Here is a 17,879-nt window from a genome sequence, read left to right as displayed (position 1 = left end):
CACACACACAGGCATGTGGGGGTGGCGTTGGGAGATAGGGACAGGAGACCCACGGAGGTGAGGTGAAGGTAAGGCTGAGGCACGTGCTCCCACATCTGCTCCCGGACTCCGACTCTAAGGGAGAGCCTTTTCCCGACTTGTCCCTGGGACTCCCCTGGCAGAAACCCTCAGTGTGCAGCGTGCTTGCTGTCTCCCAGACAGGGTGGAGGAAGGCCTCCCTGGGTATGTCGGGGTGCCTCCGTGGATGCGGGACATCTAGAGAAATGGAGAGGGATGAAGTCCCTAACACTGCTAGCAGGCACAGACGCTGGCCATGGAGGCCACTACAAATGCATTCCGGCACTGACTGCACTGGATTCTCTTAACCCTGATAGTCACCGCTAGAGCCCGTGATGTCGGTAGGGAGAAGGAAGCGTCAGAGCCATGATCTGAACCCACACCTGCTCCAGCACCTTCCTCTCCTGCGTTCTCACGTTTCCCTGCTGTACAAACATTTGTCCTGTGCCCAGGCTGGCAGAGCATTAGGGCTGGAGGGCGCCAGGCAGCCTCTGACTTAGGGGCATGCCGCTCAGTGGATGTAGTAAATCGGCCCCTGGCAACTCCTTCAAGGAAGATAAGTAGACACAACCGCCAGCCTGTCCGCCTCCTTAGCCGAGCCCTCCGAGGCTCCGGCTGCCCCACCCTCACCCCCCAGCACACTGGTGAGGCATGCAAGGCCCTCTGGGATCTCCGCCCTCACCACTGTGCACTGGCTGTCTTCTCTGCATCTTCAGAGCCTGCTTGTCCTGATGACAGCGCAGCCGTGCAGCAGGGGTTGCAGCAGCCGAAGGTCTGCTCTGGAGCCGAAGGTCTGCTCTGGAGCCGAAGGTCTCTGCTCTGGAGCCGAAGGTCTCTGCTCTGGAGCCGAAGGTCTCTGCTCTGGAGCCGAAGGTCTCTGCTCTGGAGCCGAAGGTCTCTGCTCTGGAGCCGAAGGTCTGCTCTGGAGCCGAAGGTCTCTGCTCTGGAGCCGAAGGTCTCTGCTCTGGAGCCAAAGGTCTGCTCTGGAGCCGAAGGTCTCTGCTCTGGAGCCGAAGGTCTGCTCTGGAGCCGAAGGTCTCTGCTCTGGAGCCGGGCTGCCCACCTCCCAGCTCCAGCCTCACACTCCCCGGTGGTGGGCCCTGGGTACCACTTGGCCTGACTTGTCTGTTCTTCACTTACCTGCTCCTTCGGCCCATGCTGTGCGGATTGGACAGACCTAACCTAGTGAAGCCCGCAGAACACGGCTTACCTCACAGCAAGTGTTTGAATGGTGACTACTTACCCACCTTCCCATGCTCTCGGCTGCAGACATTTGCATGTTCTGTGCCCTTTTCCTGGACAACTGTTCCTCCCATCCCTAGTGCCTAGCCTGCAGCTGTCCTGATGCCTCCTCCAGGCAGGCATCCCTGGCTCCTTAGGCCTGTACTGTCTGTCCACCATCACCACTGCCCTTAGCACAATACTAACTTATTTGGTTCATCCTACTTTGTGAACTGCACCTAGGACCCAAGTAGTACTTTTGTGCTGCCAGGGCCTGGCACTGCACCCACTCAGCCTCTCAACGACTCACAAGCAGCCATGGGGACTTGGGCTATAAAGATGAGGGAGGTGGACAGTCGGAGCAAAGCTATGGACCCTTGAGGGAGCCCCTGTGGGGGCAGCATCCGTTGGCCTGGCTCTGGAGAAAGCAGTCACTTACTGAGCTCCTGGGCCAGGCCAGCAGCATTCTGGGTGCTTGGCACAGACTGGCCCGACACCTCTAGGCAGCAGGCCGGGTATAAAGATGGCACGGAGAGCTTGAGCAACCTGCCCAAAGTCAACTAGCCAATGACCCTCTTGAGCCCATCCAAGATGGCAGGACTGCCAAGATTGGGCCTGCCTCCTGGCTTGCCGTGGGTCCAGGGGCCTTTGCACCACTCACTCCAAGCTTATGGGACAGTGTTGGCAGTCTCGGGCCGTGCAGCATTCCCAACCTGCTTGCTTATGAGAACGTGCTCCCTTCAGAACCCCCAGCTGGAGCCGCAGTAATAGAACTCCATCAAGGGGGCTCCCAGTTTATCTTTTCCGTTCTTCCTTCCATTCTCTCTGTCTCCTTTAGCAGCCAAATTCATTACCTCACGGTTCTGTGGCCAGAAATGTGCCTTGGCTCAGCTGTTGCCTCCGCTCCAGGATTTAGTAACAGCTCCAGGATTTAGTAACAAGGTCAGCCTTCTGGGCTCTTCCTGGGGATTCTGAGAACCCGCTCCAGGCTGGTTCAGGTGGTTGGGAGAATACACTTCACTGAGGAGGTAGAACTGAGGCATCGCTTGCCTCACTGGTCTGCAGCGAGGCTGCCTTCAGCTTCTGGAAGCATCTCTGGTCCCTGGATCTCAGTGACTAAGTGTTCCTCAGTGGCATGTCAAGTTCTGCGTCTCATGCCTGGGATTCCCCTGCCATGCCCGACTCCAGCTAGAGAAAACCATCTGCTTTTCAGATCTGTGTGTGTGCTTAAACTGTGCACATCTAGATAATCTTGTTTTAAGGTATATAGTATTTTCTAACTGGGCAGTGGTGGCGCACGCCTTTAATCCCAGCACTCGGGAGGCAGAGGCAGGCGGATCTCTGTGAGTTCGAGGCCAGCCTGAGCTACCAAGTGAGTTCCAGAAAAGGCGCAAAGCTACACAGAAAAACCCTGTCTTGAGAAACAAAACAAAAGATATATAGTATTTTCTAAAACTTTTTTTAATTTAAATTGGCACATAGTTATCGGACATTCTCAGAGGGTGTAGTGTGGCATTTCTGTCCATGTATTTACTGTGTAATGACAGATCACACGCACAGCATCACTTTGTTGGAAATGTTGAGAATCCTCTCCACTGACCATTTGAAAACAGTCACCATTGTCAACCGGTCATCCTACGGTGCTGCAGGACTTGAAAGTGAGTTCCCATTTAGCTGCGCCTGGATCTGTCAGCCGTCCTCTTGACCCTCCCCCTCTCTCTGGCACCATTTCCAGTATACCATAACCACTATCCTGTTCTTCATGTCTTTGACATACACTTTTCACTCCCACAGAAAGCAAGACCATGCCCGGCTTACAGCTTGTTTCTGCCCTTGCAAATGGGATGCACTGGCTCCATTACCCGATGTGTGCCCCCGCTGCACCTTGCTGGCCCTACAGTATTTATTAGCCAAGGGCAATTAAGTCAACCCTGGAAGCTTGTTAGCATCCTGGCAAGCTATTGGCTGAACATGGGAAGTATAAACATGACACCCTTTTCTGCTGGCCCACTGTGTGCCCCGAAACTATACACAAAATATCGCTTGAGGTAAGGGCAGGTGCCACTTATCATGTTCCTGTAGTGGCCCAGGCACTGTCCCCACTTTACCCACAAGGAAGTTGAGGCACTGAGACGCTAAGGAAGACCAGTCACAGAGCTATTAAGCAGCTCATGTATTCTTAGTCGTCTCCAGTCTGGATTCTCACACTACAATGTAAACCATTGTTTTATATAAAGTAACTTTTTAATGTTATTTAAGTTTGCAATAACACAAAATTATTCCCCCATCTTTCCCCCAATAAAACAAAGCCCTTGGAGCAAAACAATCCACTAAAACATACTGGCATCTTAATATAGAAATGGGCTGCAGGAACTCTGAAGAACTCTGCATCCAAGCAGTGAAGGGGTAATTTCAACGTATTTCTGCAAAGTTCCTTTATTGATGGCTCAGCAGGTGTTTCTTCCACTGAAACAGGGAATGTTAATGGAGCCCTGATTTACATTCTAGGCTGATTTACACGAAGGGTTTGTTATGTACCAGCCTTTGTCTCCAAGTATTAATTCAGCTATTTCCCAGCCCATTGCCTCCAGACCTCCCCGAGGAATGAGCAGGGACAGTTCTGCCTGTATTGAACTACCCAGCCAACACCCGAGCCATCAGTTTATGGCAAGAGGTAAAATCCCTGGGTTCAGGAATGAGCAGGGTGTGTTGTTTGGATGTTCCAAGTTGAAACATTCTGTTGGTGGGTCCCTCTTGTTCGACTTTTCAGGAAAGATGCAAACCTTCAACCCCTGAAAACAAGATCCAGATCTCAGGAGAATGTCAGTAACAGAGCCAAACCTCTTGGGGGATCCCCTAAATTGTGGGAATGTATCCTCAGGGAGAGAAGGTTTCCTGAGTGCACACGAAAGGTTAAATGTTCCACACAAGTGGCCCTGTCAACCCCATATTTCCCCACAAGCAGGCTACCATTCCTCCAAGCACCCTACCAAGAATGAGGCGTGCAAAGGACAATTTGTCTTAGGTCACACCCCAGGAAGAGCTGAATCTAGGATTATGCCTCTTCACATCTCTCATCTGGCCACCAAGTCACACTGGCCCTGGCTACCAGAATGCGGCTCAGTGATCCCGTGATCCCAATGCCTAACACTCAAGGCTGGCCCAGGGTGGCACCAGAATGCGGCTCAGTGATCCCGTGGTCCCAATGCCTAACACTCAAGGCTGGCCCAGGGTGGCACCAGAATGCGGCTCAGTGATCCCGTGATCCCAATGCCTAACACTCAAGGCTGGCCCAGGGTGGCACTGTGCTTCTGTTTAACTCCTTGTGACACAGAGAACAGGCACCAGTTGCAGCAGCCTATGAGGCTTTGGCACCTCAGTGGCTGACCTACTTGCCAGTCACACGGTGAAAGACTTGGTCCGCACTCCAGACTGTTTACCGTCTGTGAACTGAGTACTAGGGAAGTTCCCACATCTCAGCACGTGCAGTTCCTGGAGCCCCGCATCATCGCATTCGGCTTGCACATTTATGAAATCTAAGATTAACTGGCTCTCTATTCTTGGAATCTGGCTTTTAAAGTGCCTTTAGGCCAGCTTTCTGTAAATAAGTTTACAGAATACACATTTGCAATTTTTTTTTTTTCATTTAAAGCTAGGCTTAGGGCTGTATTCTTGTAATATCAGCACTTGGGAGGCTGAGGCAAGACTGAATTTGAAGTCAGCCTGGCCTGCTGCAGAGAAACCCTGTCCAGAAAAGGGAAGCTGAGGACGTATGGGAAGCAAGCTCAGTGGTAAACTGCCCGTCTGGCATGTGTGCAGGCCCCTTGGTTCAACCCCCTGCACCAAAAGGAACAAATTAAAGCACTCGTATGTATGATTTTTCCCCCCATTTGTTTGGGGCAAGAGCCCCAGGCTGCCTTAGACTCACTATGCAGCCAAGGATGACCTTGAACTTCTGATCCTCCTGCCTCCGTATGCTGGGATAACAGACATGCACTGACAGGCCTGTTGATGCAGTGCTGGGGATCAATAGGGCTCCCTCCATGCCTGACAACAAGGACCCTACCAACTGAGCTGTGTCTCAGCCCGTGTGCGTGAATTTTAACTTCTCACAAGGCTAACGAGATAGGCACAGATTCAGTTTGGCTTAGTGGAACCACTTTTCTTGGGCAGAAGTCAAGCAATGTATCGAAAAAGGCACAGCTTGGGACCAGCATCCGAACTCTAGGTGTGATCCTCAATCCCCACGCGTCCTTCAGACAGTCGGTTAAACGGAGCCTCAGGTTCCTCATCTGCAAGACGTACGGCACTGACATGGCAGGACTTAAGGTCTGGAAGCAGCATGTGGAGATGCCTCACAGCAGCGGCTGGAGGCAGGTCCTCAGGAAACAAAACCATTAAAAGCAGCAGGCCGGCATCAGCCTGGTGCCCCATAAGTCACTCAGAGAAATAACCAACTACAGCGTGGGTTCAGAGGCAGATCTGACTCCAGCAGCTCCTGACCATTCTCACAGCAACCAGAGTCCTAAGCCACGGCCCCACTGGAACCAGATGCTCTGTAAGGGACCCAGGGACCCCAATGTGCAGTGAACTAAGAGCCTCTGCCATGCAACCTGACCTGAGCTTGCTCTCAGAACCCCAAGTATTGCAGAGTCAGATTACTTCTTGTCCCATGACCAAAATACCCCAAAGAAACAAAGAGACAGTGTTGGCCGGGCAGTGGTGGCGCACGCCTTAATCCCAGCACTCGGGAAGCAGAGCCAGGCGTATCTCTGTGAGTTTGAGGCCAGCCTGGGCTACCAAGTGAGTTCCAGGCCAGGCTCCAAAGCTACACAAAGAAACCCTGTCTCAAAAAGGGGGGGGGGGACAGACAGTATTTGGGTCTCAGAGGGTCACTCCATAGTCACATGGACCCATGTGCTTGGGCATTAACAGCATATGGCTGGAGGTGGCTGTTCACTTGATGGCTGGCCAGAAGGAGAGAAGAATATGGGTGCTTGGCTCACTTCTTTCCCCTTCACTCTGTCCAGCTGCAGCTACTCTACAGTAACCCCACCCTTCAACACCGTCACGTTTCCCAGTACATTGATCTACCGAGTCCTAACCACTCCCGGGACCTGCTGTGGAGCCCTGACACCTTTCTTTGATTTATCTGTGGCAAGTTGGTTTTATTTAGGATCACCTAGGAGATCTGTGAGGCTCCCCTCTGGATGTGTCTGTGAGGGCCTTTCCAGAGTGTTAGCCAAGGTGGGGAAGACCCACCTTGAATATGGCACTATCCCATGGACTAGGGAGCTGCACATGTGGAGATCACAGGGGGCCTGGTGTAGTGGGCAGCCATTCCAGCTTGAATCTGGAAGTTCCAACCCCCATTGAGACTCTGGCAACTGTCACGCCTACAAGGCGGGGCCAGGGGAGGGGCCTGGAGACCCGATGGGCAGATGGGCCAGCGCTCTCTCTGTGGGGCTCTCTCTGTGCTCTCTCGGTGCCGGGTGCCTGGACTCTGAACGGTGGAGGTTGACCGAGCAGAGCTCCAGAGAACACTGCTGGATTGTGATACACCTTTCCCAGACCCTGCGACCTACCTATCCGTTAATTTGTGAGTTACGCCATTAAATAAATATCCTTTTAACTACGTGGAGTGGCCAAAATAATTTCACCAATAGCCTGGGATGGAGAGCCCAGCTGTGTTCCTCAGCTGGATGCTGGAGCAATGAGTGCAGATGGCTCTGCTGTGGAGTCCAGCCCCTACTCCCATTTTCCCACAGAGTCTAGTCAGCTCTCAACCAGACACTCCTGTTGTGGCTCTGGAATTCAACTCAGAACCCAGGGCAAGGTCACTGTGGGGGCTGGAGTCTGCTGCTCCTGAAGTCCGGAAGAAACAGTTTAGAGCACATTTTCCCAGCCCCTTCCCCCTGCCCAGTGAGTGCAGCAGGGTAGCAAGCTATCGGGTGTACTGCTGAAAGAGATGCTATTTTTGTTTCAAATTCACACACGGGAGAGCTCATCCCAAAGGCTTCACTTTATTCAATCAGTACAACAGGATCTCAGTGCTGATGTGAACCCAGCAGGGTCAAATCTCCAGAGGTAGTTTTGGGCCATCAGGCAGTTACGACGACAAGTTTTTGGGAAGCTTAGAGGAATAAGGAACCAGATCCATGTGTCTAGTGGAGTCACTCACGAGAGCGCTAAGGACCTTACAGACCTAACTCCATATCCCACGTCCAAATGGGAGTCCCCAGCCCCAGGAGGGAGCAGGTATGTCAGGTCATTGGTGAGTTAGCAGCAGGTGCCTGACTCTCTGGAGCTCTTGGTTCCTCAGGGGAGAAGGGCCCTGCTCTCTGGATTGAATGAAGTGCACCCACATGGTCAGACTAAGGGGTGGTGGCCCCCAGCTTTCAACCATTCCCGTCTTACAAACAGAAACCCGGTTTTTCCAGGGAATGATGCGGATCGCTTTCTCACCTTTCAGTCCTCCTAACAGAAGTGTCCATGGTAGTCCATGGTAGCACATGGTAGCATGAGCAGCCCGGAGGCTGAGCTAATGACTAAATACAAACCATCCCAAGCAAGGAGGGAGCACAGGCTTCCCTAACACAGTCTCACCTCCACAAGAAGCCACTTCTAGAGACCACCAAGAGAGAAGTGCAGGGAACTACAGTGTCACAGTGCACACCAGGCCTGGGGACGGGTGTGCTTGGGCACTTAGACGACATGCACACCAGTCAGTAGTTCCATGACTCCCTCTTTGGTGAGGAAGACCACCTCACCGGTGTTCTGGCACTGAACCTCAAAGTATGCGGGGTCCTCCAGGGCCCTCTTGCCGGCAATGATCACGAAGGGGTAGCCAAGCTTGTTGGCGTCCTTCAGTCTGTTTCCGATGGTCAGGTGCGTCCTGTCATCCAGCAGGACCTCCCCTCGGAGCTGAGCCACGGCCTCCATGATGTCATCGTATAAGTGTTCCACAACCTCTGTGGCTGCCGCCTCCTTACTGCCCTTCTTAGGGGGGATGAGGCAGACTTGGTAAGGAGCCAGCAGGCTGGGCCAGCGGATGCAGTCCTCTGTAGAGAGAGCCTCAATGGCAGCAGCCAAGATCCGAGTGACTCCCAGGCCATAGCACCCCATTTCAGCCAGCGAAGATTCCCCGTGGGCGTTAGTAAACTGGGCGTTGAAAATGGAGGAGTACTTGGTACCGAGGTAGAATGTGTGCCCCACCTCAATGCCTTTGGTTTCTGTCAGTGGACCCTGGCAGTCAGGGCAGATTTTTTGTGACAAGTCTAGTATCTCTGTGTTGGCTGAGAAGTGGCAGCTGGGACAGACTACAAGGCGGTCCTCTCCAATATCCACTGGTAGCTGGAATTCATGGGACATTGTGCCCCCGATGCTGCCCACGTCGGCCCGGGCTTTCACCCATCGCAACCCCAGCCTGTCAAACAGTCTACAGTAAGCATCACACACCAGGCCATAGGTCTCCTGGGCAGCCTCAGAGGAGGAGTCAAAGGTGTACATGTCCTTCATATAGAACTCCCGGCCACGGAGAAGACCAAAACGGGGCCTCGGCTCGTCCCGAAACTTCCTTGTAACCTGGTACAACAGTAAGGGAAGCTGCTTGTAGGACAGCTTCTTCTGGGAGGCCACCAGGGCTGTAACTGCTTCCTCGTGAGTCGGTCCCAAGCAGTACTCTTTGTCATGCCTGTCTCTCAGTCTCAGCAGTTCTCTGCCCATCAGGTCCCAGCGGCCGGTGGCTCGCCACAGCTCAGCTGGGCTGAGGCTGGGCATGTTGATTTTCTGCCCCCCGATGGCCTGCATCTCCTCGTCTATTACCCTCACAAGCTTCTCCATGGCACGGACTGTGTAGGGCATGAGGTGGTAACAGCCAGGGCTTGCTGGGAGGATCAGGCCCACTTGAAGCATCAGCCGCTGACTCTTACAGGTCAAGTCGCTAGCTCTGCCCTCCAGGGAAAGCACCTGATCTTCCCGAAGGTTCTGAGGCTGGAACATGCGGGACAATGCCAATCGCTGCCCTCTCCCTGGTTCACAATGGTGGCACTTGTGGACAACATATCTGGAGTGCTGGCGGCTGCAGGTAGCCAAGGCAGACAGTGTTCTGCATCTTGTCAGCAGCCCTTCCATGACACCCTGGTACCTGGAGAAAAATGAGTCACGTGCGGATGACTGTTAACTGGGTTTTCAGCATTGGCTCCAACTAATTCCTGAGACAGAAGCTCATCTTGGGAAATGTCTAATAGCCCAGCAGATCACAGTACCACTTCTCTTTAAGAAATGAAATCCAGGGCTAGAAAGATGGCTCAGAGGTTAAGAGCACTGACTGCTCTTCCAGAGGTCCTGAGTTCAATTCCCAGCAATCACATGGTGGCTCACAACCATCTGTAATGAGATCTGGGTTCCCTCTTCTGGCCTGTAGTCATACATGCTATATACATAATAAATAAATAATTCTAAAAAAGAAAGAAAGAAAGGAAGGAAGGAAGGAAGGAAGGAAGGAAGGAAGGAAGAGAGAGAGAAAGAAAGAAAGAAAGAAATGAAATCCAGCCGGGGTTAGTGGCACATGCCTTTAATCTGAGCACTCGGGAGGCAAAGACAGAGGCTACCCTGGTCTACAGAGTGAGTCTGAGGACAGCTAGCACTATGTGGAGAGACCTTTTCTCAAAGAACAGCAACAAAAGAAATTCACATTCTTCTGATTATGAAAATGTAACAATCTACGGTGGAGACAGCATGCAGCGGCGCATGCACAGGGTCTGGATAAGGCCGCCTGGTTCTAGGCCACCCTCCCACTGGGACTTCCTGCAGCCTCGCACGTCTCTACTCCTGTGGACTAACGTTTTCATCATGAAATGGTAAAATCACCAGATTGGCTTTGGGTGTTTACCGTGGGCATTTTTAAAAGGTGGGGAAATTTTTATTCTTACAACACTTTTTGGTGCATACTATGTGCTTGGTAATGTTTGCTATCGTTACTCTTTTAGGAAACTGGGGAAAGAACCTGAAACAAATTAACTGTAACCCCCCAGCCAACAGCTGAGGGCCGTTTTACCATTCCTTGACTCCATCCCCACCCTCCACTTGATGTCAATATTGCCAGGCACTGCACACATCCAGCAATCCCAGCACTTGGGAGCCAGAGGTAGGATTACCACAAGTTCAAGGCCAGCTAGGTTTGCACAGCAAGAGTTCCAGGCCATCTGAGGATATAGAATGAAACTCTGCCTCAAACACAAATGTCAGTATTGTTCTAACTGCCCTTCTCATCGCACATTCCTGGCCAGCCTGCACCTTTACTCATTGTCCAAACTGTCTGTTGAACTTCAGACCTGTTCTTCGGAGGACATAGTACACAGCTATTTGAAACGTGGTGACCCAGAGTCTCTTTTGACAGTGCTGCCCCTGCAGATCTGAGTATCACCTTGTAAGGCACCAGAAGCACCCTCCAGCCAAAACGGAAACCTGCCCTCATCTACTCTGTAGATCCTTTAGTCCTCTCGCGATGTCTGTCTGCTCTCCACCTGACCACGCACCTCAGTCCAGCTACCATGCTTTACTCGGCCTGTTAAAAGAGCTCGGTACTGGTCTCCTTGCATTCCTTCCACTTTCAACTTTTCAAATCACAGGCAGCAGTAGTGACAGTTTCCTGCTGCCTAGTGAGTGCACGCAGATCCCGCCCCCCGCCCCGTGAGATGCCCTCCCCTTTCCCCTGCCCTCTCCCTGTTCCAGGTACACACTACACGACTCAACACAGGATCCAGTCAGGAAAGCTGTACACAAAGAGCTTCCAAGTGCCCGGTACACACTAAGTGCCATAAAGGTTTGGCTATCATGATGCCCAATTCACAGGCTCTGAGATGGGGAAGTCAATCTGTGTAAGGCGATAGCAAAGGGCACGGGGTCGTTCTGGAATGCAGGAACTCGCCTCCAAATCCCGCCAACTTTCCACCACTGACAGCGCGGCATAAAACAGCACCCGGCTCCAAACTGTCTCGGCCTTCACCAGGGGTGACCCTACCCGAATCGGGTCACTTCATCCCTCTTCAAAACACCAAGGCGGCTGAACCACCAGGTCATCCCCGAGGCTGCTCCAAAATGGGCCCCTTTGGGGACTCTGACTCTCAGGGCCACGCAAGGCTGACCGGGGCGGAAGCGTTGCCCTCAGATACAGCGGGGCTGGGGTGCTGAGACCCGTAAGGACGCGACTGTCCAACTTGTCTGCGGTTGTGACTCCGCCCGACTGCAGGACCGGACGCACGCGAGAAAGCAGACACCAGACCCTGGGTGCGCGCGCCCAGAAACTGTCCCTAGATTCGCTGGGCCCTCCCTGGCGACCCTCCAGCCTCCACGCTCACCAGCAGCACTGCACCTGCGCCGCCCGCTCCTCCGTCTCGCGAAGCCAGAGCGCCTGCGCCGGTGTGGCCTAAGCCCCACCTCCCACGTTTCTCGCCAATCGGAAAGCCACACTCTCGGGAGGGGGCGGGAAGCTCTGGCCCCACCCTACTGGAGAGGAGCAGGAGAGATTTTTTTACGGAAACTGAGTTAAAGAGCGGCCTCGCTCTCCCGCCCAGATCATAGATTAGCCGGGTTGCCACTCTTAGATCACGGTTCCGGAAGTGCTCTCTAGGAATTTTCAAGGTGCAACTCTATGATCAAATCCTATGTTTAAGGATTTGAATCCGTTTTAGCCTCCCGCTGCCAGGACCTGTTCGCCTCTTACAGGTCAGGTACACTGCTAAGTAACCTTGACTTTGACAACACACAGGAACCTGTGTTTCAAATCTACCCTATGATTAAAAAAGCTTCAATTTAAATGAGCTTAGGATCGTTAAACAATTAGAGAAAGTCACCTTTATTACAATACTCAAGGAAATCTTTTAATTTTTTTTTTTTTTTATGAAGCAGAGATGGAGTTTAATAAAGACATTTTAATACAGGCTTAAGCACCAGGCTTGAGAGGGGAGCGGAGGAACCGGAGAGCATGGGCGTGGGCTTCTCAAAGAGAAGCCTCCCTGAGTCTTGAAGAGGCAAATTAAAACTTCCATTTACTGTGCTGGTTAAGAGCCATTGGTGCTCTTCAAAGGGCAGCAGTTCGGTTCTCAGGCTCACAATCACTGTAACTCCAGCTCCAGGGAAATCCATGATCACCTTCTGGCCTCTGAGGATACCCACTCCCACGTGCACATACATATATGCATAAATAAAAATGAGGCGTTTCCTCCATACATAATATTTACATACTTACATAAGTGTGTTGTAAGCAAATGTTTGCTTGTCTGCATGTGTACATGTATGAACTAGTGTGTGGAGGCCCAAGGCTGACAGAAGTGTCTTTCATCCATCTCCACCTTATATACTGAGGCTCTGAGGATCTGAACTCTCCTCTTCACGGAGGGGCACTTTTGAATGGCGAGCACGTCTCAGGGTTTCTATTGCTGCGATGGAACACTATGACCAAAAAGCAAATTGGAGATGAAAGTGTTTATATGGCTAACACTTAAGCATTGCTGCTCATCACTGAAGGAAGTCTGGACAGAAACTCAAAACAGGGCAGGATCCCGAAGGCAGGAGCTGATGCAGAGGCCATGGAGGGCTGCAGCTTACTGGCTTACCCAGCCCATCTTCTTACAGAACCTAAGGTCAGCAGCTCACGGATGGCACCACCCACCATGGGCTGGGCCCTCCCCATTGATCACTAAATGAGAATGTGCCTTTCAGCTGGATCTCAAGGAAGCCTTCCTCAGCTGAGGCTCCTTCCTCTCTGATGACTCTTAACTTGTGTCAAGTTGACACACAACACCAGCCAGTATACCCGGTGAGCCGCCTCCCCAGTCCTCACAAAATATTTTCTGCATAATTACATTGTACAAGCCACTGCTGCCGGCGTGGGGAAGAGCAGAGCCAAGAGAACAGCTGCCAGCATTTGTTGTAGAAGAGACAGCCTGTGAGCCAGCACAGCGAGCCGTCAGCAGAGCGAGTGCCTCAGTCTGCCTTCTGTCCCTGTGATAAAGAGCACAGTCAAGAGACACTTAGAGAGGACAGGGCTTGTTTTAGCTTACAGGTTCCAGTCCACCATGGGGGATGGAGGTGGGGGAAGTCGAGGCAGGAAGTCAAGACAGGAACCTGGAGACAGGAACTGAAGCAGACACCATGGAGGAATATGCTTGCTGGCTTGTTCCTCATGGCTCGTTCTGCATGCCTTCTCAGACAACCCGAGAACCCCTGTGCAGTGGTGGCACCGCCCACAATGGGCTGGGCCCTCCCATGTCAATCATTCATCAAGAAGTTGCCCCCCAGACTTGCCTACCGGCCAACCTGATAGGAGCATTTTCTCAATTGAGGTTCCCTCTTCCCAGATGGTTCTAGCTGTGTCAAACTGACAAAAAACAAAAAACAACAACAAAAAGCCGCAGGAGGGAAGCAGGGCAGTAAAGAACTCAAAAACCAAATTATTTTTTTTAATCAAAATTAACACAAAAACCCATAGAAAGAAAAAAGTAAGTTGTCATTCTGAGGGTGTTACATGTTCTGAAGACAAGTTAAAAAAAAATGGAGTGGGAGGCTGGATGGTTCTGATTTAAAATAGGACGCCCATGGAAGCCTTACCAAGAAGGTGGCATTTTCGCAAAGACCTGAAGAAGGGGAGGGACAGCCTTGTAGCTATCTGGGGAGGATGTCACAGACAGAACAGATGATAAGATGTCCTGAGCAGACCTGAGTTTATTTCAGTCACTATCCAACAGCTGCACTTTATAGACTGCCTCGAGTGTACTGGACCCACGGGAAGACTCTGGTGACTCTGATAATGACCCGTCAGCTCTCGGCTCCTCAGGAGCTTCATCAACAATGCCTGTGACCAGTAGCCTCCCTGGAACATTGCAAAGCCCTGTAGGAATCCAGGGAACGGGGAGCTTTACTGAGAAAATTACCTTCAGTTTACCTTAGAGATGACTGAGTCTGCCAGGCAGAGGACCGGGACACTCAGAGGCATGGAGCAGAATGTGATGCGGTAATACAAGAGGGACAGGCGGGTGGTGGGTCTGTATCGTTGTTTCTCACAGCTCCTGATGTTACCAGAATTACTAAGGGTCAGAACCTAGGTCCTGGAAACCCCAATAAGCCAGATCCTCAAGAAGGTCTGAGAGCAGAAATTAGACCGACTTCCTCCTAGGCAGACAGACAGGGAGAGGGGACATGGCTAGGTAATAAAGGTGATGGGTTTCCAAGACGGCCAGCTTCTTCTCCACCCTCCTGACTCGAGACAGAAACCTGGCAGCTTAAAACAAAGGAAAGCCTGGTAGGCTTCTGTTTCCCACTGGCAGGCCCCATGCTGATGGACAGGCTCCACAAGTTCAAGGCGGGATCTGGACATGCCACACAATAGTTCTGGGCCAGTCTATCATGCTTGCTTTCTCCAAACTGACCAACCCTAAAGAGGGGAGGAAAAGTCTTCGGAGGCTTTAACACCCAAATCCTAAGGAGAGACTGGATTCTCCAGCTGAGTGCCCCCTCCGCTTTGTGAAGGGTTTTTTCTTTTTTTTCTAAAAGATTTTATTTATCATGTATACAGTGAGTGTTCAGCCTGCAGGCCAGAAGAGGGCACCAGATCTCATTGTAGATGGTTGTGAGCCACCATGTGGGTACTGGGAATTAAACTCAGGACCTCTGGAAGAACAGTCAGTGCTCTTAACCTCTGAGCCATCTCTCCAGCCCCTCGAAGGGTCTTTTTCCCTGTGTCTGCTGTCTACATGTGTCCTCACTCCCACAAACGCCTTTCTCCAACCGCTGATTCTGTCTGGGGTGCTTGAGGTCTCTTCTGCCACCTGTTGCACTTCCGGTTTGTCCTGCCTTTTAATTCTTCCACTGGCAGAGAAAACCCGATCAAAGCCACCATCGCTGTCACGGTTTCTAGCCTGTCCTGAAGAGTGGTCTGACAAATTGCAATCCTCTTCTGGATATAGATTCCCATCTGGGTGGTTATCTTAGGGTTTTTTATTGCTGTGAAGAGACACCATGACCGCGGCAACTCTTATAAATGAAACATTTAATTGAGGTGGCTCGCTTACAGTTTCAGAGATTCAGTCCATTGTCGTCTTGGTGGGGAGTATGGCGGTGTGCAGGCAGATGTGGTGCTGGAGCTGAGAGACCTATACCTTGACTCAGGGACAACAGGAAGTCGGCCGACAATCACACCGAGTGCAGCTTGAGAAAAGAGACCTCAAAGCCCACACTCACAGTGACACACACCCTCCAACAATGCCATAGCTCCTAATAGTGCCACTCCCTTTGGGGGCCATTTTCTTTCAAACCACCGCAGTGGCTCAGACTTTAGTCTTTTCCTTCCCCTTCGTATGAGATTCCCAGAGGAATTCTAATTTCTTGGGGTGCGTTGTTTCCATAGCCAAAGGGAGGGGCCCAAGTGCCTCTTTAGGAATATCTTTATTCCTTCCAGGCATGCAGGCTCCACTACAGTGCTTGGTACCTCGTCATTCCGGAAGTAAGGTTGCTGAAGTGGGGCAAGCCCGGGAATCGATACCTTAAAGTCTCCCCTAGAATGATTCTGACTTAGATGAACTGGCCTATGCAAGAAAGACACTGGACAACCTGGCGAGGAGGGTGGTAGATACATGGGATCATCATGCCCTTATATTGAGGAAGACATGATAGCACATGACCATAATGTCTGTCAACCTGCTTAGAGGGCCAGGCTGAGCTGGTGGTTCTGAGTTCTTCTGTTTCTAAAAGCCATGCTGGGTCCCTGCAGCCCACCTCTACGGGAGCGGTTTTCCTAGGGGACGGGTGTCTCACAGGTTCTGCTAGAGCAATATTCCTCCTACTGGGAGAGAAGTCATGTTCAGAATTTCTTGGGATCCATGTGTCCACAGTGGCCTTTTATTCTCCCTCTGCCCACACACGTTTATAACCCCTCCAATCTGGAAAATCTAGGTAGTGTCCTTTATACCCTGAGGTGCTAATTATTTCTCAATTAGCAGTTCCCAGGCTGCAGACACAGTGGTATGAAGAGGCCTAATGACCTGCCGTATTTATACCCCCCCCCCCCATCTTTAGAGCACTTACCAACAGTAACTAATTAAAGCTCATGACCCCCTTGGGAAGCAGACCAACATGCTGTAGTGATCTGTAAGTGTACAGGAGTTTCTGCAGCCTGGAGTGGGGACCTGGCCAGACAGCCACAGTCAAAAATCTCAAGAAGATTTTTCTCTCTGAGAGGAAGTCCAGGGTAGCAGAGACCCAGCGTCTGATCACCCTGTCATGCTAGCAGCTTCCTGGGAGACAGTTCAGTCAATCAATTTATTGTATGCCTTGATTTGTAGTACACATTCCTTAGCCCCACAAGTTAGAAAAGTTCCCTTTTTTGGGTAGTTATCAAAAAGAAAAGTGAAAGAAATGGACAGCTGCCTTGCCGTCCCACAGCCCTGGGACACGCCATGCCTCAGTGGCGTTCCCAGGCCATGCTTGGATCCTCTTGAGGGTGGCCCTAGTTTACCTCCTTTCTGTATCCTCAGCACTTTGAAGGACACCGTTTGGTTTGGTTGGTGGATTCGTATACCAGTCAATAGAGGAAGGGCAGCTTGTCTACCCCTCAGACGACAACCTCCTCTGACACACGAGACATCCCTGCATCTAGAGCCCATGACCTCAAACCAAGAGGGACTCTAAGCATGGATAGAACATGCAAGATGAAGTTCACAATGATCTCCCTAGCTGCCGGAGCTGTGGGCTTCATGGGAGATTGCCTTTCAAGAGGAGGGCACAGGACCTTGTCATGTTCTCAGACTCGACAGTCAAGCAACAGACAAAACTCTAAATCGAAAGTGCTGTGTGAGGAGCAGAAGTATATTCAGACCATTCTTTGGTACGGTTATCTGGGTAATTAAGTAGTGACTTTAAGTGACTAAATGTGATTCTATATGGAAGCCGCTGAAGGGCACCCGTGCCCAGTGTTTAATGTAGTCTAACTCACAGCTAATACTCCAGGATGGCTCTGTACCTGTTGTTTGCCTAGCTGTCAGCTTTGTTTCTCACCCACAGACTCACTCCTCCACTTCCTCAGGCCTTTGCCCAACTGTCCCATTTCAGCCAGGACACCCTCATCCCGCCTGCAATCCGCCCCCACCCACAGCATCCCCCCACCCCCCTGCACGCCTCACACTCTTGCTTCCGTTTCCTCTCTAATACTTATCCCTGTTTAAGATAGTAAAGGCCTTCCAGCTTGGGGGCTCATTTGTGTTTTCATCCTTTCCCTAACTCCCTTGCCTTCGAACACAGTAATACACTAATGCCTATCCTGGGGGCAACAAACTTTCTTCTTCAAGAACTAAACAGTACACCAAGTACTTCAGGCTTTGCAGGCCATATGGCCTTTCTCATAGCTATTCAATTAGGTCATTATCTAAGGAAAGTAGCCATAGGAGAACGTAAACAATTAAGTATGGCTGTGTTTTAATAATACTTTATTTAAAAAAAAACAAACTGGTGGCAGGCCAAATCAGCCATAGCTTACCTACCCCCTGGATTAGAGCATTGCCTGGCACATTAAAAATGCTCAATTAAACTTTGTTGAATGAATTAAT

General features: G+C 51.3%; 1 protein-coding gene across 1 annotated transcript; it reads right to left on the bottom strand.

Moving 5' to 3' along the window:
- Window positions 1-7,282: 7,282 nt before the first annotated feature.
- Pars2 (prolyl-tRNA synthetase 2, mitochondrial) lies at window positions 7,283-11,713 on the bottom strand. The gene is made up of 2 exons (XM_028888058.2): window positions 11,640-11,713; window positions 7,283-9,424 (listed from the first exon to the last, which is right to left on the bottom strand). Exon 2 carries the CDS (start codon window positions 9,409-9,411, stop codon window positions 7,984-7,986), a length of 1,428 nt encoding a protein of 475 aa, XP_028743891.1. The 5' UTR covers window positions 9,412-9,424; window positions 11,640-11,713; the 3' UTR covers window positions 7,283-7,983.
- Window positions 11,714-17,879: the final 6,166 nt, after the last annotated feature.

The sequence above is a fragment of the Peromyscus leucopus genome, chromosome 2 (assembly GCF_004664715.2).
Source record: "Peromyscus leucopus breed LL Stock chromosome 2, UCI_PerLeu_2.1, whole genome shotgun sequence".
In the NCBI taxonomy this organism is placed as follows: Eukaryota; Metazoa; Chordata; class Mammalia; order Rodentia; family Cricetidae; genus Peromyscus; species Peromyscus leucopus.
The sequence above is the reverse complement of the archived record's forward strand: the minus strand, read 5'-3'. Positions and strand labels throughout refer to the sequence as shown.

Coding starts and splice junctions, on each gene's coding strand:
- Pars2 (XM_028888058.2), bottom strand. CDS start 9,411: ATGGAAGGGCTGCTGACAAGATGCAGAACACTGTCTGCCTTGGCTACC.